Source organism: Bolinopsis microptera, chromosome 10 (assembly GCF_026151205.1).
Source record: "Bolinopsis microptera isolate Bmic1 chromosome 10, MBARI_Bmic_1.0, whole genome shotgun sequence".
Lineage (NCBI taxonomy): Eukaryota > Metazoa > Ctenophora > Tentaculata > Lobata > Bolinopsidae > Bolinopsis > Bolinopsis microptera.
Window position 1 is genome coordinate 12,033,049 of NC_087081.1, and position 25,633 is coordinate 12,058,681.

The 25,633-nt window shown below is 38.2% G+C and overlaps 3 protein-coding genes and 1 long non-coding RNA gene across 5 annotated transcripts; 3 read left to right on the forward strand and 1 right to left on the reverse strand.

Annotated features, from left to right (window-relative positions):
* Positions 1-1,401: 1,401 nt before the first annotated feature.
* Positions 1,402-21,129, reverse strand: LOC134822443 (glutamate receptor ionotropic, NMDA 1-like). 2 transcript variants are annotated; one of them, XM_063833532.1, is made up of 27 exons: positions 20,984-21,129; positions 20,639-20,735; positions 17,700-17,764; positions 17,381-17,560; positions 14,306-14,392; positions 13,813-13,921; positions 13,620-13,715; positions 13,387-13,447; positions 13,053-13,232; positions 12,763-12,831; positions 12,332-12,466; positions 12,038-12,145; positions 11,648-11,803; positions 11,300-11,429; positions 11,119-11,183; positions 6,595-6,741; positions 6,280-6,390; positions 5,878-6,041; positions 5,402-5,572; positions 5,164-5,222; positions 4,400-4,573; positions 4,134-4,250; positions 3,934-4,007; positions 3,589-3,686; positions 3,227-3,365; positions 2,820-2,993; positions 1,402-2,270 (listed from the first exon to the last, which is right to left on the reverse strand). In XM_063833532.1, the coding sequence occupies exons 1-27, from the start codon at positions 21,111-21,113 to the stop codon at positions 2,079-2,081; spliced, it is 3,288 nt and encodes a 1,095-aa protein (XP_063689602.1). In that variant the 5' UTR covers positions 21,114-21,129; the 3' UTR covers positions 1,402-2,078. The 2 variants fall into 2 exon arrangements, with proteins under 2 accessions (XP_063689602.1, XP_063689603.1); XM_063833533.1 differs by lacking the exon at positions 4,400-4,573 and adding an exon at positions 4,874-5,047.
* Positions 7,270-7,815, forward strand: LOC134822450 (uncharacterized). Its single transcript, XR_010161187.1, has 2 exons — positions 7,270-7,494; positions 7,672-7,815. It is a non-coding gene; the product is annotated as an uncharacterized LOC134822450 (long non-coding RNA).
* On the forward strand, positions 18,233-20,331 carry LOC134822447 (uncharacterized). Its single transcript, XM_063833538.1, has 6 exons — positions 18,233-18,282; positions 18,466-18,641; positions 18,912-19,038; positions 19,249-19,553; positions 19,718-19,896; positions 20,156-20,331. Exons 1-6 carry the CDS (start codon positions 18,247-18,249, stop codon positions 20,329-20,331), a joined length of 999 nt encoding a protein of 332 aa, XP_063689608.1. The 5' UTR covers positions 18,233-18,246.
* LOC134822446 (tubulin beta chain-like) lies at positions 21,097-24,344 on the forward strand. Its single transcript, XM_063833537.1, has 3 exons — positions 21,097-22,496; positions 22,687-23,892; positions 24,054-24,344. Exons 1-3 carry the CDS (start codon positions 22,431-22,433, stop codon positions 24,117-24,119), a joined length of 1,338 nt encoding a protein of 445 aa, XP_063689607.1. The 5' UTR covers positions 21,097-22,430; the 3' UTR covers positions 24,120-24,344.
* Positions 24,345-25,633: the final 1,289 nt, after the last annotated feature.

Here is a 25,633-nt window from a genome sequence, read left to right on the forward strand (position 1 = left end):
TCGTAAAAATGGGCCAAACATGGCAGATTTAAGGCTTAAAATGACTATAACTCAAAAATTAACTGTTTTTTTGAAATAATTTTTACAGAATCGTAATCAGCTTGAGAAGACGAATCTTTTAGTACCAAATAGGTGATTTTAGAAGACAAATTGTCTTAAATAATTTTCCAGCTCGAACACAAGTATAAATTTTGTACAAATTGTACACATTTTTTTACAAATTTTGTGTCTTTAACTATTATAAATTTGGTACTAAAAGATTTGTCTTCTCAAGCTGATTACGATTCTGTAAAAATTATTTCAAAAAAACTGATAATTTTTGAGTTATAGGCATTTTAAGCCTTAAATCTGCCATGTTTGGCCCATTTTTACGATGAATTTTACTAAGTCGTTTGAGGCCACATTTAATACCTTAAAACTCAAAATTGAGAGAAATCCTGTTCCAAAAAGTTGGATATAATCATCAGCTACACTCACAAGAATTTTTGAAGCGATAACTTATGACCTGGGTGAATGGTAAAATATACAACTTTGATTTTTATAAAAATTTCAATTTTGCTTCTTTCGACCTTGTTTGGTCTGTAACTTCGTCATCTATATTTTAATTATAAAATCCTTTGAAGGGCTTCTTGTACGGATTGTAAATAATGTTCAGTTAAAAAATCAGCCAAAAAACGTTTAAAATGACTGAAATATCGGTATTACAGTGACAGACTTCTCAAAATTTCCAAAACTTTCGAAAAAGAAAATAATTTTTTTTTCGAATGTGCGTACTCTCAAAAAAATTTTTCAATGCCTCAAATCTTACAGTTGTAATCTATACTTTCATAATATGAAGTCAAATCCCGGGTCCCGGCAAAAAAGGTTTTGGTGTATGTCCCCTTAACACTGTCATTTTGTGAAGCTAGGTCATTTTTTTCTACCAACGTCACTAAATAAGTTTTTTATTTAACCAGAGTAGTCTTTGATTTACATAAGTCATTGTAGTACCTGGTTTCCTGGGGTTAAATTCTAAACTTTGGTCTCCTGCAGTCTGGGACCTGGGTAACAGTTAGGCAGGGCAATGACTGAACAGCAAAAACCTCCATATTTATGTAAGAAATATAGATTCTAATTATATGTCATTGTCATTCCTTGGAAGTGTTAATTAATGCTTTTTCTTTCATACAGTAAAAGGAATAGGGTTCAATGTAGAGGGAACCTAAGCTACAGCATGGTCTATATGTTATATGTACTGTCATTTTGTGAGGCCTGTCAGTTTGTAAGACCCATACCCATAAGTAAATAACGAAACATTTTAACCTGTATAGTGTCCATTGTCCATTTGTCCACGCGACTGAATTGAAATTTGTGTCAGATACCGAGGAGGACTAGACATTGAAAGTGAAACTCATGGTTAATCGGGTTAACTCTCAAATTATCTACAATACTGATCTCATCTTTTACTAAATCTACTCAATCAGGAACACGAAATTTGATTTATTTTGCAAATTTTACACTTAAAACAAAACATTAACAAAACAAAGACGCTTCAATCCCTAGACTCCGAGATGTGGTTTATATTCTGTAATTAGCTAAGTGTACAATATTACAATGACACACACACGTACAGGTCCATCTCTCAATACATTAGTCCTCGTGGGCTCGCTAACTGTTCCAGTATTAGTTAGCAGCTATGTCATTGTGCTCAATTTGGGAAGCTTTGTGGAGCCTTCATTTTGATCAAAGATCGTCGGAATTTAGAAATACAGAAGAATGTAGAAGAATGTAGAAGGAAATTCGAAAAAAGGTATGATAATTGTTACATCGCCTACACTAAGTCTAACTATAGAAACAACGGTCAGTGGAGTTAAGAAGAATTTCAGTTAAAGGTATGTTAAGAAATTATTTGAGAACAATGATTAGAAATAAAGCGCAACATCTTTTCATTCAAAGAAATCAATATATATCCTGCAGGGTCACAAGATTATAGTAAAACTAAAGTAAACATTTTCAACATTTTCAATCAGAACAAATTAATGCCACTTGCAGTGAAATTATGATACCACAATCAGCCACAGTTCATTAAACCAGCGAGTTTACTTTGCTTCACCCTCTTTTCTATAAATGTCTGTAATATCCTCTATATCACTACAAAGTGAAGGTGTGGTAGTATGCATATTATCCTCGTTCAGCTGCCTAAAACTCTCGAATATAAACCAGTGGTTTGACACATCTCTCCATGTTAGTTTGAGACGACGTTTCAGCGCTTGTAGTATGTTCTTTGGTCGCTGAAATTGTCAAGTGTCAGTGCTTTATACTTATCGATAAAGACCTCCTGAACATATTATAACTATTTGAAACCAAACCCAAGCCTTGTTAAAATCATTGTTCCACTAATCATCGTGTTTACACAAAATATATATCTCTAGTGTGAATCCCTCAACCTCATTTATGCAAACACGAGAAATATAATAGGATCATAGTAAAAACACTGCAGATGCGTGAGTTAAAAATATTAACTTAGAAGCTGCGCTTGCCATTTAGTTAATAGTCGAAGAGTTGGGGATACTTAAGATCATAAGATTATATATCAACAAGTTGTGGTAATTTCTATAATCTCCTGGTAAGTGGAGTTCAAAGAGCATAAATATTTAGAATTTGTGCTGAAATGGTAGTCATGGTGATCACTGATCAAAAGATTGGATACTCGATAAGATTCTTTAAATTAAAGTTTAATTCACACAGGACGCATAGCCAATCCATGATGCAAATAGTTCAGATTTTTAATTTTCTCCGTAAGAAAAGGGATTAAAGACAGAGATAATAAAGATAAATACCTCGTTCTGATCCCGAAATTCATTCCCGTAAACATCCTCGAAGCAAGCAAAAATATACTCCGCTATGAGAAAGAGAAAGCTAGTGACAATTCCTAGGGCTATAACTGTGAACAAGCCGGACAGATTGTTCATATCTAGTTTTGAGGTGGACTGACTTGAGTCTTTGTTACTTTTCTGAAGAAGAAATGCACGTGTTATTCAGATACAATGAAATGTTTTAATATTCTAATTGCAAAGATGCCCGAATTCGACGTTTAAAATTATATCCCGCATACAGAATAAAATTTATAAAATCTGCTTTTAAAGTGATAGTAGTGACGCGCACTGCTGTCGAGGAAAGATAAAAAGCAAGTTGGATTAGATAGACCAGTAAAGTGACAGTATGGATATTGGATATTTACACCTACCCCTTCACATTGTTTAGATTCCCCGGACTGTTTTATTTCCTCCCAAGCTGTATCTAGATCACTACTCTCACGAAACTTCAGGATTACATTGTTAAACAGGTCTAAATAGGGCGAGTTTGGAGGAAATCCAAAAGCAAACCTGAAATCATAAAATGAATCTCTAAAAGAGATAAGTTACTTAACATTTTTAAAAAATCTTATCGTTGCTTTCCGACTACATTAGCACAAAAACACAAATAATCCTGACAGTATTTGTTAATCGGTCATTGAGTTGAATATTATATTATTATAGTTTACGAAATCAGAACCCACAGAAACCACACAGGGGATTTACAAAGAACTAATAGCTGAAGGAAACTTACCCGAACTTACTAAACTTCTCGCCTGCTATCACTAGATCACATGTTCTTTGAACCATGAACTCTAATAAAGCACTCTCGTAGATAAACGCATAGTCACCCTGATAACAAAGCAAAGATAAGCCTGTTTGTTCATTATCAGATAACCATGACAACGGTTTCTTAATTCATTTTCGTTTTATTTTTCAAACTCTAACTTCACCTTAAACTTATGAATAAAGTTGTTTCGAAGAAAAAGAAAAGTTTTTAAAATTGCCATGCTAGATTGGAAAAAATAGGGACTGAAATATTTGTGAAACACACTAGAGAGCAAAGGAAGAGATAAATATCAATTATCAATATTTATACCTTTTTTACCCGTTCAAATCCTTCATCAGCACTATTTACGTTATCCAGCTTTTCTGCGATTGCTTTGTACTCATCTGGTGATAATGTTTTGTTCGCAAACACGCACAGGATTGTTCAAATTAATTGAAGCTTACTTGAAATACATTTATAAACGTTATTTTAGGATCTACATAAATCTGACTCCCAGTGAACCGTTATACCTTTGTTACTTCCGTTGAGTAGAGTTTGAGGACTAGTGGACTTGACAGTGCCCCATTTTAGCTTGTTTTGATAAAGAAGATCTTCAACACTATTGATTCCAACTCTCATCCTCGTCACTAAAACATTCCGACTCGGTTACTAACTAAGTAACCAGGTCAGGGCAAATTAACGAACCTTGTGTTGTCTAAAAGGGTCAATAACGCAAGAATCACAATAGAAAAACGATCTGGTCAAACATTCACAAGTCACACAGAAAACAATAAACCTGTAAGAAAGGCAGCTAAGTTAGCCGTGTACATAGCAATAAGGATCATCATAAAGAACCACCACACAGACAGGATGGCCCTCCCCGACAGGCAGTACGGAGCTCCCTCCACTGGGCCCTGCTGGAGGAGGGAGGCGATAACCAGCCACGCACTGTTACTCATGTTCAGTAGCTCTGAGGTGTGAGTTGTAGTTGGGGTTATCACGTGATAATCACGTGTGTAGGAACCCACGTGGGCGCAGTGGGTCTGTGTTATTGTCACATGCAATAAGATCAACCGACAAGATCGCTGTTTCATTTTTGACTCGACCCGATCTTACATTACATTCCAGTGACTGTTCCGGGCCCAAATTTCAGTAAGCCAAATAGCGTACAAGGCGTGGGTAGCAGAAAGTGGAGAGCTACAGTGTCACATGTGACCGGGAGGACCATCCTGTTGTGCCTGGTATAACGTGAGATTTAGAGGAGTAGTACCTGTGAAGTAGGCCGCCAGATTAGCCACGTACATGGAGAACACAATGATGACGAAATACCACGTACAGGTCAGGAGGATCCTCCCAGAGACACACTGGCTGGCTCCGTACACCACGCCTTGCTTTAAGAACGAGCTGTCTATTAGTAGCAAGGAGCCGTGTAAAGATAGTGCTTCTGAAAACATTTCCTTGCGTTTGGAAAGTTGTAGTTCTGGCACCCATTGAGCGACTAACGTGCATGTAAAACTTGATTATTCACGTTTGTCTTGGTGAGTATAAAAAACTGCTTACCTAATCTGTCTTCTCCATAGTTTTCAACCTCTTCCACCAAGCATTGATACGTGTTATACCTGAACAACGTAACTGTTTTACAAATTCAGCAGAAAAAGTCCACACAATTTGTTTAAATTTTCGAGTGATTCAATCGAGCCCATATTTTTAATTAATTTTTAATCGAAACATCCGAAGAAAAATATCTACCGCAAGATAAAAAGGACGAATTTTAAAACACCACAAAGACCACAAAAACCTTATCAAACTCTTCCTGCCATTTTTAGCCTCTCCCCGGGCCCTATTACACACCGAGCAAGGACAGGTCATGAGAGCGTGCATCTTCCTTCCGTATAACCCGTAGGGGGATACCTTGTTGTAAACACACACTATAATGGTGATAAGGAACGCTGATAGGATCACACAGTACCTATAGGTTAAAGTTTAGAGGTTAGATATGGAGGCAAGATTTAGAATTAGAGGTTAAGAGATATGATTCGGGTTCGAGTTAAATACGAGTTAGAACATTTTTAAAGCTTTGTAAGGGAAAAAAGGTGATATCTGTAGAAGTGCAGACTGTAGTAGTGCAGACTTCAGTACAATAACGTTAATTGTGGAACTTCTTTTATTGGTATGTGCAGACGGAATGATAAAGACATAAAGTGGTATTAAAAAGATTGTTAAAAGCGCAAACAATGAATAACTATGATTTTGAACAAACTGTAAGCAACTCACCAGACATTAGGATCGAAAGGTTGCAAGAAAAAAAACTCGTTCGAAGAGTCCACTTCTGCTTTGACTACTACAGCCAGTCCAACTTGCATGAAGGGAACACTAAAATCAATCGATTTCTCTCGTGCCGCATTGATAGAGAAGTGGACAGTCGAAATGTCAATAAACTGAACATGATGCGGATCAATGTCATATCACGATATTATCAATATCATATAATCAAATTATAATTTGAATACCATCTGAATTCTGATCGATCGTAAAGCTGCAGTATGGCTTTTTATCTTTCTACAATTATAGTCCATCCTTGATTGTAACTATTTCACAAAATAAAGTAAACGAGCTAAAGTCGATTTAAAGCCATATAAAGGCCTAACTTAAGCCAATTTAAAGCCTACTATTTACCCCTGTTAAGAGATCGTGTACCAAGCCGTCCCATCCGGTTGTATAGTTCGGGTTAACGCCTCCCCACCGATTATCTCGAGGTAACACAAACTTGTAGTTGAACTTTAGTTTCTGTCAATAATGTTAGTTTGATTTAAACGTTCATAAGAATTTTTTTCTTCTTAAAAATCATAGTAAATGGGAAACGCTTTTTTTAATAATCCAACAAATCACTGCCGATTGCTCGGATCTTATTTCTATAATGAGTGGTACCATTAGGCTTGGATCCCTGAACACCCTTTCACCAACAACAACAAAAAACACTACACTACCTACCTCTGAAATCTTTCTGACAAGGTCAATGCAGTATCCGTTGAAACAGCCGTTACCCTCACAACCGGTGCAGTCCTCAACCTTCTCCAGCCATCCCGCGCCACAGAGGAAACAGTTTTCTGTGTTATTGCACTGCTCGCACTTTATTCCCTAAAAAATTTGAACATTGTTTGGTTCTTTTTTCCTGCGATGATATGACTTTATGGGTCCTTTTCTGGGATCAGCTATAATTATAATTATACAATACATTGCTTAATTCTAAAATTTAAAGAGAATTTTTAGCAAGAAGCTTAGTCCTATACTGTGTGAACTGGTAATGCTATTTTGTGTACAAATTTTACATATTTAATAGTACCATATCAGTAAAAACCGTAATAACCTGGTTTAATTAAGTATATTATATATGTATTTGATAAGTCTTATATATAAGACTTCACAAATCAGTGTCTAGACAACATCAACGTGATAAATCTAACAATGCACCATGTGTTTAGGTTTTAACACTGTTCGCGCTATCGAAACAATGCTAAAAAACGAGCAGATTTGAAACAGAAAAATTTGCCAAATCTAAATGAATAAACGGGATCGACGCGATCGGTTGAAACAAAGGAAGTATCATCTTTATCACAAACCATCAATATTAGACCATCGCGTGTCAAATTTCTCACCTTCGCACTATAAAACAACCTCTAATCTTCAACAAATCATCAAACATTTTTCTCATCTTCAGTAATCAAACCGATTCAACAAACCCCTCTCAAAATGAAGTTCTTCGCTGTATTGTTCGCTGCCTTCTTCGCCATGAGCATGGCTAGCCCCGTGGAGCTGGAGGAGCGACAGGACTTCATCAACACTATCATCGAGATGGTCAAAGGATTTATTTGCGGCATGGACAGCCTTCCAGTAAGCCTTTACCCCATTTTTTCACATGTTATAAAAATGAATTGTTTTCTATCCCTCGTCGAATGGAATTAATTTGGTCCTCTTTCTGTCAGTCTTAGAGTTTAAAAATTAATCACTTTACTTTAATTTAATCTGCTGTTCAGCCTATCATTTATTAAATACAATTATTCCCTTTAGTTCGACAACCCTATGCTCCAGATGGTATTCAACATGGTCAAAGGATTCCTGCAATGCCCCGAAGGACAAGAATAAGATATATTCACTTTTAGTGTTACGTCATGTTTTGAGTCAATAAAACAGCTATGAAAAATGTTTTAAAAATCTTGACTTTTACTTCGTTATAATACCATCATAATGGTTACCATAATGGTTGTATCTACAAATCAGATCTGTGTTCCTCATAATAGGTTAATGTCGTTAATTGGTTATAATCATTGCTCTTAATTGGAGATACTGCTACAAAGTTTTTTAAGTCAAGCATACTGTTTGCAGAGCCCTCATATCAATATTTTCATCTTCAATACAACACAGCTTTGGGGTGACTCACTGATATTAATTCGGGAATATTACTTTGATCGTGTAAATTTGTGCCCAGATCCATTTTAGCCGAATAAGTATAGCAAATAAATTTGTATAACCAATCAAGACAAGATAGTTGACGACCGTCAAGAAATCGAGCATTATACTGTCAGAGCCTTCTCTTTTCAAACCGTCATATCAATATTTTCATTTTCAATACAACACAGCTTTGGGGTGACTCACTGATATTAATTCGGGAATATTACTTTTATCGTGTAAATTTGTGCCCAGATCCATTTTGGCAGAATAAGTATAGCAAATAAATTTGTGTAACGGTAAAAAATGTACAGTTTCTCTGTTGCCCTAAACGAGTTCGCATATTTAATATTAGTCAAAATCCTTATTTAACTAACAAGAATTAGTTGTTTATCATTATAGCACCTGTTGTGATTACTGGCAGTGCGTTTCTACCCAGTACCCACTTTTTAACTGACAATGGCATTCTTGTTTTAAGAGAGTCCCTGGCCAAACAATATCTAAATCAAGCTGCCAATAGCTGGTCTTACTGAATATATTGGATAGTTTTGAGGGACTACAAAAAATATACGCAAAGTTAGTTCGTAAGCTTGGTACTCGATTTACAGAATTAGATAGTTTTCAAATATTCTCTCTCTCTCAAAAGGTTTCCTTGTATTTGGGGAAATTCAAGAACTCGGATGTTATGAGCACATCGAAAGTTTTAACATGAAATGTATGAACTATGAATTTACCATTTACTGAATACTGGTACTGGCAGGTACAGATTTATGAATTGCACTGCAAACTGTGTTCATGTATCAAGTTAAGGACTCTAGAAACATTAAGTAAGGCCCCTTCCAGCCATTGCCACCTGCCACCTAATTTGGCAGGTATTACAAGACTGATAATCAATTTGAAGTCTTAAAATGATTCCTGCAAAATTAACCGAAAACCTGCCTATTTATCGTATTCGTGCAGAGATTTATCTCACGTAATTATTTAATCGAGTTGTTGATTTATAGAAAAGCCTGCAAAATTAACACAAAACCTGCCTCACCTTTCACCTACTCTCGGCAGGTTTGCTCTATTTTGGCAGGTTTTCCGTTAAATATAAAGTCGAATGCTGCAGATTTAACGCAAATCCTGCGTAAGTTGAGATAATTTGAATCAACTTGTGGCGTGATTAAACCTATATTGGCAGGGGTTTTGGATAATTTGAATGTACAATGTGGAATACTGTAATGATCGTATAACCTTATTACTAGGTAGGGTGTAGGACTGAGACTTGGTTTGTGCAAAGCTACCGAAGTACAGAATGCTACATGCCTACATGGCTCTATAGTTTATATTTTTATGCATGCAGTCACTAGTCAGTGGCGAAACGACCGCCCGACACTCCGGCAACCCCTGCTATGCGGAAGGGGATGGGGGGGTGCAGCTGCGGCCTCTTATAAGGTACGTTTCGCCACTGCATATTATCCACTGTTACCAACACGGGGTCTATGATAAGTTTGAGTATAAAAGTACAGGGTGGGCCAAAAGTCAGTGTGCAAACGTTGGCCTTAATAGCTCAGTCACTGAGTGCCCAATTGAAATACTTCCTTCTGGTATGACTTAGTACCACCACTGGTTCGAGGAATTTGTCAACTCAAAAAATATTCGCGTTCATTTTTTTCAAATGGAGGTTCATTTTCACATTTTTTTGATAGTTTGGATAATCGGATCAAGCTAAATGTTATTGAATTGTGTTTGGCCATTCGAATTACGTTTGCCCTGAAAGAATGAGAGTTCTAGCTTCTCAGATGACCGAGATATGAAGCATAACAAGCTTGTTCATTACGTGTGATCAGGTGATTGGTTTACCTAATCACGTGATAAGGTGACCCCATTAACTACCCCGTTAAACATTATGGGAATTGTTAAGGGTGCCCAATTAAGGTGTCGTGTCACGGTGTCACATAATCACCCAGTCAATTTGTTAACGAGATACACAAAATGCTTGTTAACTTCGTCATTTCTAATCCGTTTTGCCTCATTTTTTCAGATCATATGCAATCCGGCAAGGATTGATAATTTTATAAAAAATCCTGCCAAGTTAATGGAAAACCTGCCGATTTAACTTTATCACTGCCGTAATCCATCCGGAAAGGATTGATAATTTTATAGCAAATCCTGCCAAGTTAATAGAAAACCTGCCAAATAAAAAATACCTGCGCTGTTGATGCAGGATCACTAGTTAATTAGGCAGGTTTTGACATACAAAATTAAGAGAAAACCTGCGGATTTAGTGTAATATACTGCTGATCTGGACAGGGTAAATTAGATTACTAGGCAGGAGTGGTAATTTCGCAGTCTTCGCTATTAACTGGGCAGGTTTTAGGTTAAATTCGCAGTGGCAATGGCTGGAAGGGGCCTTAAGTAACGAAGGTACTACATATTAGTGCAACTGCATGTACCCAGTTTATATACCCTAGATTACTATTCCTGTACTTATCTTATTCATATTTCACCACAACTGGCGGTCATAGAATTTAGACTTAGTTCTGTCATGTACGGCGTTGAAATCCTACAAACTTATGTTTTCTATTCGAATCGTTTAGCAGGAAGAATGTACTACAACCTTGTTAACGGTTACAAAGTAAATCGGGGAACGGTTACCATGGTAATTACTGGGGTAGATGACAACAACAACAACAACAATGGCGAGCCTAGCAAGCTAGGATCGAGGGGCCGATCTCCTTTTCTTTTGCTGTGCGGCCACGGTCCTTTCGGTACAGTTTTCCCTGCAGCATAGTCGGGACGCAACCCCAGGCATATGCACTCGTGTTATTTTCGCAGCTCTAATGAGAGCCACTACCATTCACACCATGGTTTGGTGAGTGACGGCTGCCCATCAATTTTGAAATCTTGGCCCAACTGGGATTCGAACTCGCAACGTCAGGGCCAGTAGACAAGCAGATTAACCAACTAAGCCACTGAGCCAACTAAGCCACAGATGACACTGTTGCCCTGGTTACAGTATCTATGGTAGCTGGGTAGAATTTCTAGTCAGAGTAAGATAAGAATAATATATATTTAGTCCAGTACCTGACAATGAAGAGTACCATGTTCTGGTGTACTAATGTTGCAGGCACTGTTGTGGAGATCACACGCTGCAGGGTAAAAATAAGTAAAAGGGTGAATAAAACGAGGCGATTAATTATTCCAGTCATACAAATCAGATAACATCAAATTTACTGTTATCTCGTATTAAGCAGCGGTTACAAACCTTTATGAGCACAAATTTGATATTCCATCTCCGTACAGTCTTCTTCCAAGAGCACACCGTCAAGTGGTGTAATCTTAGTGCAGTTCCAGTAAGAACAGTTCACTACCATCTCTGAGATGAAGGGGAACTCCTGAATATATTCAGTAAAAATAAGATAAGAGAAGGGGAACTCCTGAATATATTCAGTAAAAATAAGATACGCTTTTAATCATATCACAGTCAAGGAAGATAATATACATATATTATCCTGTTTTATGGGAAGATACAAGATTTGTTTAAGATAAAATTAAGGAGTCATAGCATGCCTTAAATTAGCTATTCAGTTTGTATAACCAATAATAGACTGACCTTGTTGATTCCCAGAATTAGAGTTCGATTCTGTAGCGTCATTGGTTGATATTCAGGTTGTTGGCGGGGATCCTTTCCCATGAAGATGATGTTCTCTCCATTCTCTTTGATCCGAGGCTGCTTCATACTCCCTTCTTCTAGTTCAAACTCTCCCACCTGAAAATGTATTTATGCACGCTCAATTTTTAATTAATCCTAAATGAATATTCAACCTAATTTAGCTATCAGAAGGAGGTGTAACTAGGATTATAATTATTATCAAATGTGGTTCAGATTTGTGTAAAAATAATAACAAATCTGTTAAGTTGTATCTCGGCTTAATCTAGCTATGTGTCGGAGGTGGTAATCCAAAGAGTTGTGAAGAAAGCTCAATGTGGAAGTTATTATCACCTCGAAGAACTGTCTCTGTTCTTTGAAGTTCATGATTGAGTATTTGAGATTCAAAGATTCCCCAGAACTGTTGAACTTGTAATTCCTGCTCGCTCCATCATACTCAACCTGCAGTTTTTAGTTTTTATAATTTATATCATAAATTTATGGCTTAATTTTTTTAAAAAGAAGACAAACAGCATGCAATTGTGTTCCACGATGCTTGAATGATAATCATTCAAATTAAGACGATAGGAGTCAAGAAAAGAGATTGTGTACAAAAACCTGCAGTATAATCCCTATTTTATGTTTTACCTGAGTCAGATATCTGAAGAATTGTTCACCATTTTCCCATATTTCGATTGCTCGCGGACCTTTTCCTTTAAGTTCTGCCTCATCTTTACACTTTTTATTAATGCAAACTATCTTCACCTCTCTTAATTCATTTCCCTGGAAATTTTGATGATTATTGTAGGACTAACGCGATGAGAGCTTTGACATATTTATTCTTTAATGCTATAAAGCATGGAAAAAAACATCAGAATTCGTGAAATTCATAAAAAAACAGATTAATACCGAGAACAGAGGTTTTTGGTTATGATTTTAATGTTTTAATGAAAAATTCCTGATAGCCTAAAAATAAAACATGCAAACAAGTCATGATCTGTTTAAGTGTGTAAAATCTCATGATCACTGAATCAATATTTTATTTTCAATATTAACTAATATATTTAATATGTACTAACCCTGATTAAATAGTTATGAAGAGCCCAAGCGAAGATGAACACTGAATCGTAAACCATAGCTGCAAACGGCTGAAATATTTGACAGAAATAGTGAGCAGTGGGGGGGGGGGGGGGGATTGGGGGATGGTGGGGGGGGGGGGTGCCAACAGTGAGTCGTACTATTTTTATAATAACATAATAACCAACAAATACCGACTTTAAAGGTAAGTACGCATTGACTTACCATTCACATTTTCAAATATTAACAGATCATAATTTTGGTTCTTCAATAGTAATTATAGTAAACTTACATTTTTGTTCAGATCATACTGCTTCATTCTTCTGGTGTTGTTGAATTTGGCTTCGTAAGACTTTTTAAAGATCATGTACTTATCTAGCTCATCGTCCTCGTTCTCATTTTTGTAACTTGGCAGAGTTCCAAGTAAACCATTCCACTCCTTCCAAGTAGATCTTCCTTGGGTCAGATCATCCTGGAAAAAGTAGAGGATCTATAAAACACGTGGAATCGATTTAACACGTATCTCTGATAGAACCAGTGACTAGGACTTTTGATTTGGTAAAAGTACAACAAAATATAACAGTTTTCACATTCCTGATCTTCAGAAAAAAGGCAATGAAATTCACCTGATTACCAACCACTCCGTCTGTAACAATCCACATGTAGCCGTCCCCTACTAAACCTTTGCTGATGTAAGAATAAATTATTATTTCTTTGCAATAGTTCAGCCCTTTTTCGGGAAGTTAAAAAAGAGTCCCCGGGGGAACGACAATACTGATCACCCAACTCGGAACATTTCCTCGTAAGAAAAAATCGAAAAGATAAGATAAGATAAGATAAGATAAGATAAAATAAAAACTTCTCAGCAGCTATAAGAACTCTGTTGGCAGCTCCAGCCTGGCAGTTGAGAACTATTATTCGGGCTTCTGATTTCTTAATAACGTCCAACTCAATACTGTAGGAGTACGAGTTAATTGTAAGTGGATTTTATAGCAATTTTAAGTTAATTTTGTTGCTCTCCCATGAAAGGGAAATGGCAGTGTTTAACTTACTCAACGTTCAACTGAGAAGTATCCTTGGGAACAACAAAGTGTTGGGTATTTAGTATCTTCCACTTTTTATCAGATGCTATCTGCTGTAGTCGCAGCATCCCATTGATTCCTGTTTATTTTAGATTTCAGAAATATTGCATGTAATTCATAATATGGACTTACGATTGTGAAAAGAACTTATCTGATTAAAATTTTAACAAAGGTCAGAAAATTGTTTAAAAAAGTCTCTATACAACAGGTTTGTCTGTAAAATAAGCTTACATATTTTATAAGCTTTTAACAAGAATTTCGCCGCGGTTAAACCATGCATCACCAATTTCCCCACCACCTACGATGTACTTGTACCATTAATTCTTTTGAGTGACTGGAAAAAAGTGCATCATATTTACATACTGTGTTTTTTATAAATGAGTGGGATTTGTGCATGGTAAACCTGATCACTTATTTCCTACGATCTTTTTGCCTTCGGCAAGAGTAGGGAAAAAAATCTCACCATAGCTGTCGTAGCTAGTTAAAATGGAGAAATATATCCAGCCATATCTGTCAAGTATTGCAGCAATAGCCTCGCTTTGATGAGTATCTGAAGAGAAGTAAATAACTTTTAGTGCGGCATATGGGATCGTTATATATTTTATAAAACGTACCAGCTCGCCATTTTTGATAAGTCGGATTAGAACCTGTAAGACTGGCCTCCAGCTTGCCATTTTTGAGATCCAAGCATATCGAGGTTGTTCAAAGTAAAGGGTATAGAATGTTCAGCTCGACAAAATACCGATGGAAATTATTTCGTAGGCCATAACATGACTCGTCCAGATCCAGTCTTAACCTTAAATTGGACATAACTCACTAGTATAGCTGAAGTAGCTCTGATACGTCGGATAACGGATTAGAACCTGTAAGATTGGCCTCCAGCTCGCCATTTTGAGATCCAAGCATATCGAGGATGTTCAAAGGGTATAAAATGTTCAGCTCGACAAAATACCGATGGAAATTATTTCGTAGGCCCTAAAATTACTCATCCAGATCCAGTCTTAACCTTAAATTGGACATAACTCACTAGTTGAAGTAGCTCTGATACTTCGGATTAGAACCTGTAAGACTGGCCTCCAGCTCGCTATTTTTGAGATCCAAGCATAACGAGGATGTTCAAAGGGTGTAGAATATTCAGCTCGACAAAATACCGATGGAAATTATTATTTCCCTGATACGTCGGATTAGAACCTGTAAGACTGGCCTCCAGCTCGCTATTTTTGAGATCCAATCATATCGAGGTTGTTCAAAGGGTGTAAAATGTTCAGCTCGACAAAGTACCGATGGAAATTATTATTTCCCTGATACGTCGGATTAGAACCTGTAAGACTGGCCTCCAGCTCGCTATTTTTGAGATCCAATCATATCGAGGTTGTTCAAAGGGTGTAAAATGTTCAGCTCGACAAAATACCGGTGGAAATTATTTCGTAGGCCCTAAAATGACTCGTCCAGATCCAGTCTTAACTTTAAATTGGACATAACTCACTAGCTAAAGTAGCCCTGCAACACGTCGGATTAGAACCTGTAAGACTGGCCTCCAGCTCGCCATTTTTGAGATCCAATCATATCTAGGATGTTCAAAGGGTGTCGACTGTAGAATGTTCAGCTCGACAAAATACCGGTGGAAATTATTTCGTAGGCCCTAAAATGACTCGTCCAGATCCAGTCTTAACTTTAAATTGGACATAACTCACTAGTTGAAGTAGCTCTGATACGTCGGATTAGAACCTGTAAGACTGGCCTCCAGCTCGCCATTTTTGAGATCCAATCATATCTAGGATGTTCAAAGGGTGTCGACTGTAGAATGTTCAGCTCGACAAAATACCGGTGGAAATTATTTCGTAGGCCCTAAAATGACTCGTCCAGATCCAGTCTTCACCTTAAATTGGACATAACTCACTAGCTAAAGTAGCCCTGCAATACGTCGGATTAGAACCTGTAAGACTGGCCTCCAGCTCGCCATTTTTGAGATCCAATCATATCTAGGATGTTCAAAGGGTGTAAAATGTTCAGCTCGACAAAATACCGGTGGAAATTATTTCGTAGGCCCTAAAATGACTCGTCCAGATCCAGTCTTAACTTTAAATTGGACATAACTCACTAGCTAAAGTAGCCCTGCAATACGTCGGATTAGAACCTGTAAGACTGGCCTCCAGCTCGCCATTTTTGAGATCCAATCATATCTAGGATGTTCAAAGGGTGTCGACTGTAGAATGTTCAGCTCGACAATATACTGGTGGAAATTATTTCGTAGGCCCTAAAATGACTCGTCCAGATCCAGTCTTGACTTTAAATTGGACATAACTCACTAGCTAAAGTAGCCCTGCAATACGTCGGATTAGGACCTGTAAGACTGGCCTCCAGCTCGCCATTTTTGAGATCCAATCATATCTAGGATGTTCAAAGGGTGTCGACTGTAGAATGTTCAGCTCGACAATATACTGGTGGAAATTATTTCGTAGGCCCTAAAATGACTCGTCCAGATCCAGTCTTAACTTTAAATTGGACATAACTCACTAGCTAAAGTAGCCCTGCAATACGTCGGATAACGGATTAGAACCTGTAAGACTGGCCTCCAGCTCGCCATTTTTGAGATCCAATCATATCTAGGATGTTCAAAGGGTGTCGACTGTAGAATGTTCAGCTCGACAATATACTGGTGGAAATTATTTCGTAGGCCCTAAAATGACTCGTCCAGATCCAGTCTTAACTTTAAATTGGACATAACTCACTAGCTAAAGTAGCCCTGCAATACGTCGGATAACGGATTAGAACCTGTAAGACTGGCCTCCAGCTCGCCATTTTTGAGATCCAATCATATCTAGGTTGTTCAAAGGGTGTCGACTGTAGAATGTTCAGCTCGACAATATACTGGTGGAAATTATTTCGTAGGCCCTAAAATGACTCGTCCAGATCCAGTCTTAACTTTAAATTGGACATAACTCACTAGCTGAAGTAGCTCTGATACGTCGGATTAGAACGTGGAAGACTGGCCTCCAGCTCGCCATTTTTGAAATATAATTATATCGAGGTTGTTCAATGGGTGTAGAATGTTCAGCTTGACAAAATACCGGTGGAAATTATTTCGTAGGCCCTAAAATGACTCGTCCAGATCCAGTCTTAAGTTTAAATTGGACATAACTCAATAGCTGAAGTAGCTCTGATACTTCGGATTAGAACCTGTAAGACTGGCCTCCAGCTCGCTATTTTAGAGATCCAAGCATAACGAGGATGTACAAAGGGTGTAGAATACTCAGTTCGACAAAATACCGGCGAGAAATTATTTTTTCGAAATTATTTCGTACGGAGGCTAGCAGTTGTGGCCTCCGTACGCCAGTATAATTGTTGGCCGTATGTTTTATGTGAATTGTGGATTTTTGTCATCTGTGTACATTGGTTTATGGCTGCTAAACACAGGTTTTGTTAAAGTGCTTGATTAAGCAACAATTATTTACTGCCATTTTCAACACCACAGAGATAAATATAGCTCGAATTATCTTTAATAATTATTAAAAAGTTGAAAATAACAATATAATACCAGTAGGAGGCATCTGAAGGAGGTAAGGTCTGAAAATGGGATGAATAAGGAATGGATCAGTAGCGGTGGGAGCAATGACAGGAATGTTATAACTGTTAGCAATGTCAGCTACTGTAGTGACGAGATGGGATGGACCAGGGAATATGATGGCACTCACACCTCTTTGTAGCAGCTCGCATACTGGGGAAGAATTCTGAGTTTACATTTGAGTGGGTACCAAAAGTTAATGTTATATAAGTTTCTCTGTCGGAGAGCGATGTTGAATTATTCAAAACGTACTTTGATTTATTTAACAGCGATGGAACGAATATTTCCATACCTTCTTGAACTGCCTCTCTAGGTGAGTTGCTGATTGTTCTGTTAATGATCTCTATAACAGTCCACCTGATACGATTATAATTAATTGTAATTAATTAGGTGAGATTATTATAATTATGTGTGATTATATTTTTTACTCGTTTCAAGCCCGGTCAAAATATTGGCCAATTCTATAAAACCTCATAAGTTAGTTTCCTTTTAGTCAAAATATCAAAAGTTTAGCGTCCAAAAGTTAAACTCGGTATAGCCACTTCCAAACTCAATTAGCACCCAAATCTCTATATTAAACAAAGGAATAGGCACCGGGTTGTGTTAACGTGGTCAAAAAATAAGTAGACATGTGATAAAACGTTTAAAATCATTGAGAAATCTTATAGATCATTTCACAATGAAACGATAACATCATCCAGCCTCATGGAAACATGAAATTAGATTACAGTTTAACTTGGAAAATTTAACAGGTTAGAGGTGGAGTCTTTGTATTAGCAGCTAATAAGATTTAAAGCTATCCACCTGTTTGTACATTTAAATAGGATAGCAGAACTGAGATGAGTATCAATTCGGAAAGTCCTGACACCAAAATGGTAAGTGTTGAGACTCATCATATGTGGAGACATAGTGCAATCCGTCTATCGAATCACAATGTTCTTGTTTTTATCAACAAAATGGTTCATTTCCATTACGATTTATGCCAGCTATTTTAAATATTTCACAAACTTTTCTTAGCCATTTGTATAGTATATTTTAACCAAGTAACCCTCTTTCAGAAGATCCTGATAATCATAGCGTTTGTTGCTCTGTCTCAAGCTGACGAGACTGATAACATCAAGTTAGCAGCTGATAACCCTCAGAAACTTCAAGCTCTCTTTAGCCAGTTCAGACAAGATAACCATCGGGTCTACAAGAATGCTCTCGAAGGCAGGATGAGAATGGCTGTCTTCAGGTATGCTAATTTTCCCCTTTTTCTATGTGACTTTCTTGGGTTTTTCTTGTAACTGTACGCTGAGAAATACCATCTACTACATATATTGGCATATTCTACTCATATATTAGCATATTCTACTACATATATTAGCATAATCTACTACATATATTAGCATATTCTACTACATACATTAGCATATTCTACTACATATATTAGCATATTCTACTCATATTTACAGGATCCTATTATCGTATCTACTATCTATTGTAACCTTGTAACCCTCCGCAGAAACTTCGTTAAGAAAGCAGCCAAGATAAACGCTGAACAAGACGATATCACAGTTGGAATAACTTTCTTCGCTGATCTGACTGAAGAGGAAAAGAGGGCGTATCACGGTGCTAACGTTACTGACCAGGTAAGCTCTCATAATCATATCCTCCACTAGTTACCAAACTTGGCCAATTTTATACTACCTCAAATTATTTGGGGCCAATTTCAGGCGCTTTTTGCAGTTTAAGTTTCTCTAGTTTTCAAAGATTATATCTGAACATACTTCAGAAAACATACGTTATCATTCCACAAGCTTCGTGATACGCCCCCATTATCAAGTTATTAAAATTATCAGGTAGAAGACGCAGAAGAATACGTCGCTGACGAGGACGAGGCAGCACCAGCCTGGGGCAGCTCCATCTCACACAAACACCGTTACGGAGCCGTCAAGAGCCAGGGCACATGTGGTAGTTGCTGGAGCTTCGCTTCTGTTGGTCTCGTTGAGGGATACCAGTCCGCACTAACAGGCCGATATACAGCTCTCTCAGAGAAGAACGTCCTGGATTGCTCTAATTGCGGAAGCTGCAATGGAGGTTACCACACGCAGGCCATGAACTGGATCAAGAGATACAACAAACTGGCCTCCGCATCTAGCTACCGGTTAGACTCAATCACCTGGCAATTGTAGCCACCATATTCAACCATATCCACCCGTTTTACATTTACAAGATATAGCAACCATTCAACTATTTCTCTACAGAGGGAACCAAATACTATAACTTCAAATGTAGAACCAGGAATATTCTTACTCCTCTCTGCTTCAGGTACTCACCATCCAAGGGAAGCTGTCGAGGAAGCAGTCACCGGAACGCTATGACCATCAGAGTGTCCTCAGTGTACACTGCACGAGGTAGCACTAACATGGCCAGCGCTCTCAAGAAGGGACCTGTTATTTTCTACCTTTACAACTTCCACGGAGTCGCTGTCGAGGGATACAAAGGAGGTAACCATCAACACGAATTTTTATCTTGTAACGGATTTATTGCTTTTAGCTCCATCGATGTGGATGCCGGTGGGGAGGCGGCCAGTGCACCCAAAATCACTCATCCCGTCCAATTCAAATAAAAATATAGTTCACATCCTCACCATAAATATCCAGATTGACAACATCAATGTAAATCTTCAGTTTGACGACAGAGTGCTAACTGGAACTAGTTTTGCACCGCTCACTCGCACCTATAACAAATCAAATTACCCTACAGGAGTGCTGACTTCAGCCAACAACGGACCCCGAGCAATGAACCACGTGGTAGTAGGAGTAGGCTACACCTCCACTCAGTGGCAGATGAGAACAGTTGGGGGTCCTGGTGGGGCCAGGGGGGATACTTCAGCAAGTCCAGGAGTGATAGCATGGTGGCCAGCAATGTGGTGTGGATGACTGGCGCTAGAGCCGGGCAGGAGGAGAAGGAAGAATAGATATCGTTTTATTGGATCTATATTTATTTTATTTGGAAATACTTTAAATAGTGTGTCTTTATTGTTTTCCCCATTTTTCAGCGGTCTTGCTATTAATTTCTGTTCCTGACTCCACCTTACCATTTAAAGATTTAACCACCAAAATCCACGTGGTTATTGCCATTGGCTGAGGTATTGAGTCTGTCGATCAATCAGTCGTAAACTTTTAAATCGAAGAAAATCTACAATTTCATGAATATCAATAAAACACGATTAATGATTACAAATACCTCAGCAGAACATTTTTCTGATCTCTGATGTGTTCTTTGGCCAAATTTGCAACATCTGGGTACAAATCTTCTCGCTCTTTTCTTTCGACAATCAGTCCTGTAAAGAAACATACCGTTGTCATCATGATGTCAATGTTATAGTTCAGCTTATAGTTTTGGAGAGGATTCTACACATGACACAATTTTGAGTCGATAATCGTTTTAATCACAATTATATTATTTTACTGTGGCTTAAGGTCTCTGTGGTAAGAAAGTATGAAAATGTTAAAACGAACGTTCCTGACCAAAATGTATGAAATAAGGGGCCGGTATAATTACATTAGAAGTTGAACTGATGTTCCGAACCTATATGTACGATATGAGGGGCGGGTATGTTGGGAGTTGGCTGATAAGAACTAAGTCCCGGATTATAGTTGAAACTCTGTTCAGTCAAGATAAGAACCAGCAATAGTAGTATCAGATAAAGAGCTATCATCGAGCCATGCAAGGGATCGACTGAAGTGTTTTAGATCAGCTTGAAAGTAACAAAATCTTATGATCACCATGTCCCTTTGCTACTTTGAATGTTCGCAATTAATATAAATAAGACCAACATAGTGCATGTCGTACGTGTTGATCAACTACACGTATTGATATACTGTTTAATGGATTGACATTAAGGGTTTAATGTTTATACTTAAGATCAAGTTGATAGCAAAACATTTCGAATCGAGAGTCGGAAGTATAAGTGGTTAGCTTTACAAAACTAAACGAATATTATCCGGGATAAATAAGAATAAAATGTTAAGTTTAACCCGCGGATAATTAGACCTTAGTACCGACTGGGAGGAGGGAAGGTTTCTACCTACAACTAATAGTGTATACTAAGGCGAGGCAAGCCAGGAAAAGGAGCTAATTGGCTCTGTAGCCTAACGAAACCAGTTCTGATTGGTTCAAACATGTGGATAGTGTTGGTGATTGGTCGAGGTGACGGAAGGGAAATATGCTGATTGAGACTATTGGGCATGGTTCATATTATTAACTGCTGTTATACTGGGGCGAGCCTGAATTTCTTATTATACGGATACGTGTTAAACGTTGTGATTAGAAATGATTTAGATTTTATTAGGGTTGGTGCTTTAAGTTTTAAACACAACACACATTATATGTGTTTAAAATTAAAACGGGACACAATGACAATGTTTTCAAGTTCCAGAATTATAATTGAGTTTTCTATGAATATGTTAGTATGAGCGACTTCTAGCATTTTGTCATTCCTGATCTAATGCTCCTGATCATTACGAAGATTGAATTCTCACAATTAACTGAAATAATCTCAATCATATCGAAGAACTTTCTGAAAGATTTTTGTGATGAATTCCAGTAATTTCCCCCGGACTCTAGTGACTGAATTTTGCATTGATGATGACATGACATTGAGTTGCTGGATGTAACACGCACTGCAGGACAAATAAAAATGTTTGTCCGTTTGTGATCCATAGCAACGGAATTCTATCTCAATTGATGATTTAAGACCATCAAGCTTGCTAGGCGCTCGAAGCTTTTAGGCTGCACGTTAGCATCTGCATAAATTCAACTAGCAAGTAAGAAAACATGTAGTGAGCTTGACATGTCCGCCACGTGACAGCAAACTTGCAGCTTGCCTACATCGTTCGGTGGACAATCAACATGCAATGACATTTGTTCCATGGTAACGGTCCGACTATATCAAGCCGGAGAACGCTGCGGGGAATCAGATTGAATCAGTTCGTTTCGCAGAAGTTTGTAATAAGTTCAAGAACACATTTTCACTATGAGAGAAATCGTTCATCTTCAGGCTGGACAGTGTGGAAACCAGATTGGATCAAAATTCTGGGAGGTACGTTCATCTGATCTACTGTATTTACTTATTTCCAATACTTTTATAATTATTTTCTTCTTTTAAGGACTGCAAGAGTATCAACAGACTATTGATCTTTTTCGTTACATTTGTAATAAACTCCTCGATAAAACAGCAATGTACAGTGTTTGGTTGCCTGATCGAAATTAAACATAATCCGTATCTCCAGGTCATTTCTGACGAGCATGGCATTGACCCAACTGGAACCTACCACGGAGACTCTGACCTTCAGTTGGAGAGGATCAATGTTTACTTCAACGAGGCTACCGGAGGAAAGTACGTCCCCCGTGCTGTCCTTGTAGACTTGGAACCTGGAACCATGGATTCTGTTCGATCCGGACCTTTCGGCCAGATCTTCAGACCAGACAACTTTGTGTTCGGACAATCTGGAGCAGGAAACAACTGGGCCAAAGGACATTACACCGAGGGAGCTGAGCTCGTCGACTCTGTTTTGGACGTAGTCAGGAAGGAAGCCGAGAGCTGTGACTGTCTTCAGGGATTCCAACTTTGTCACTCTCTAGGAGGTGGTACTGGATCCGGAATGGGAACACTCCTGATCTCCAAGATCCGTGAGGAATACCCCGACAGGATCATGACCACTTTCTCTGTCGTACCTTCCCCCAAAGTATCAGACACAGTTGTTGAGCCTTACAACGCCACCCTCTCCGTCCATCAGCTGGTTGAGAACACCGACGAGACCTTCGCTATTGACAACGAGGCTCTCTACGACATTTGCTTCAGGACCCTGAAACTCACCACCCCCACATACGGAGATCTTAACCATCTCGTCTCTGCCACCATGTCTGGTGTCACCACCTGCCTGAGGTTCCCTGGACAGCTTAACGCTGATCTCAGGAAACTCGCAGTCAACATGGTTCCCTTCCCCCGTCTCCATTTCTTCATCCCCGGATTCGCTCCTCTCACCAGCCGAGGATCCCAGCAGTACAGAGCTCTGACCGTTCCCGAGCTCACCGCCCAGATGTTCGATGCCAAGAACATGATGGCCGCTTGCGACCCCAGACACGGCCGATACCTCACAGTCGCCGCTATGTTCAGAGGACGTATGTCCATGAAGGAAGTTGATGAGCAGATGTTGAACGTACAGAACAAGAACAGCAGCTACTTCGTCGAATGGATCCCCAACAACGTCAAGACCGCCGTCTGTGACATTCCTCCCCGAGGCCTCAAGATGTCTGCCACTTTCATCGGAAACAGCACCGCCATCCAGGAGCTCTTTAAGAGGATCAGCGAACAGTTCACCGCTATGTTCAGGCGTAAGGCTTTCCTCCACTGGTACACTGGTGAAGGTATGGACGAGATGGAGTTCACTGAAGCCGAGAGCAACATGAACGATTTGGTCTCTGAGTACCAGCAGGTAATTTAATTTACTAAAAACTTATAAACAGCCATGAGTGGTTTTTCGTTCTATTTACAAATTAATTTGTATCATCGAGAAGCAGCAACCTCTACCGCTACGTCATAAATCATTCCCCTGTCAATATTAGATTTAAACGTTTAACACAATGTTATTTTCAGTATCAAGATGCCACCGCCGAAGAGGAAGGTGAATTCGATGAAGAAGAAGGTGAAGAAGAAAACTAAATTCTTCTCTCGAGATGATTAATTGACATGCCACCTCAGATTGGCGATCGCCTTCATTGCCAAGGTATTTTCTCGGCTGCGATTATGCCGACACCCTGTACGGACTCCAACTTTAAGATTAAGTTCTGTTTTTCCAACTAACCTGTATTATATTATAAGATTTTTATTTCTATTTGTTTTTGTGATGATTGCTATTTGTAAACATTAATTTTGCGGTTTTATAAATGATGTTTTTATTGTTTACAATTCATGACGGTATGCAAACCTTTTGCTTTAAATAAATAACATAACATAGCAAAGAGGTACAGAATATTAAGCCAAAATAAGGCAAATATAAGGTCTAGATTTAAATGACGAAATAAAGGAAAAACATTATTTAGTTTTACTATTGTAGCGCGATGCGTTACTGTGCCGCGCCGCGCACTTAATAAGGCTTCTCTGGCTAGATCGGCGAGATGCGCTACTAGACTGTGCCGCGCCGAGCTGCCATGAATTGACATCGTCAATTATTAAAACTTAATTGAATTAAGTTTTACTACCCCGCTACTATGCAACAAAGATAAATATTATACGAATGAAATACTAAAAGAATTTGAAATAAAGATTTTCCTTATAGTGTTTGGTTAAGCGCCTTCAAACTGTGCTTATAGTTATACACAATTTGAAAATATTTACAATCGAGTTTCAAACCAAAATATAAATCCTATAAATTTTTCCGGGATTCTGGCTTTTAATATCTCACTGACTAATTGGTTAACATCTGTCAAATTTCAGTCCTTGAAATTTCTTCTTCAAAAACTGAAAATGGGACAGAAAATGGGACGGTATGGTTTTTCAATTTTCTTCCAGATTTTGACTTCCAGTACCCCAATTTAGCAATTTGGTTTCAAACCATCATTAATCAACTGACTAATTCAAATTGGTCTCTGGGCAAAAAGTCCATCCAATCTGTCAAATTTGTGTTCAGAAATTTTCATATTTGAAAATGGGACAGAAGTTGGAAAATATGAATTTTCGATTTGTTAAGCTTTCTGCTGTGAGCTTCCTTCGACCGAAATCAAACTTCCAGCACCTCGATCGTGTCATATGCCATCTATAGTTGACTGACTAATTGGTTGCAGGTGAGAAATTCAATCAAAACTGTAAAATTTCGGTCCTTGAAATTTCATCTTCAAAAACTGAAAATGGGACAGAGAATGAGACGGTATGATTATTCAATTTTCTTCCAGATTTTAACTTCCAGTACCCCAATTTGGTTTCAACCCATCATTAATCAACTGACTAATTGGTCTCTGGGCAAAAAGTCCATCCAATCTGTCAAATTTGTGTTCAGAAATTTCATATTTGAAAATGGGACAGAAGTTGGAAAATATGAATTTTCGATTTGTTAAGCTTTCTGCTGTGAGCTTCCTCCGACCGAAATCAAACTTCCAGCACCTCAATCGTGTCATATGCCATCTATAGTTGACTGACTAATTGGTTGCAGGTGAGAAATTCAATCAAAACTGTAAAAT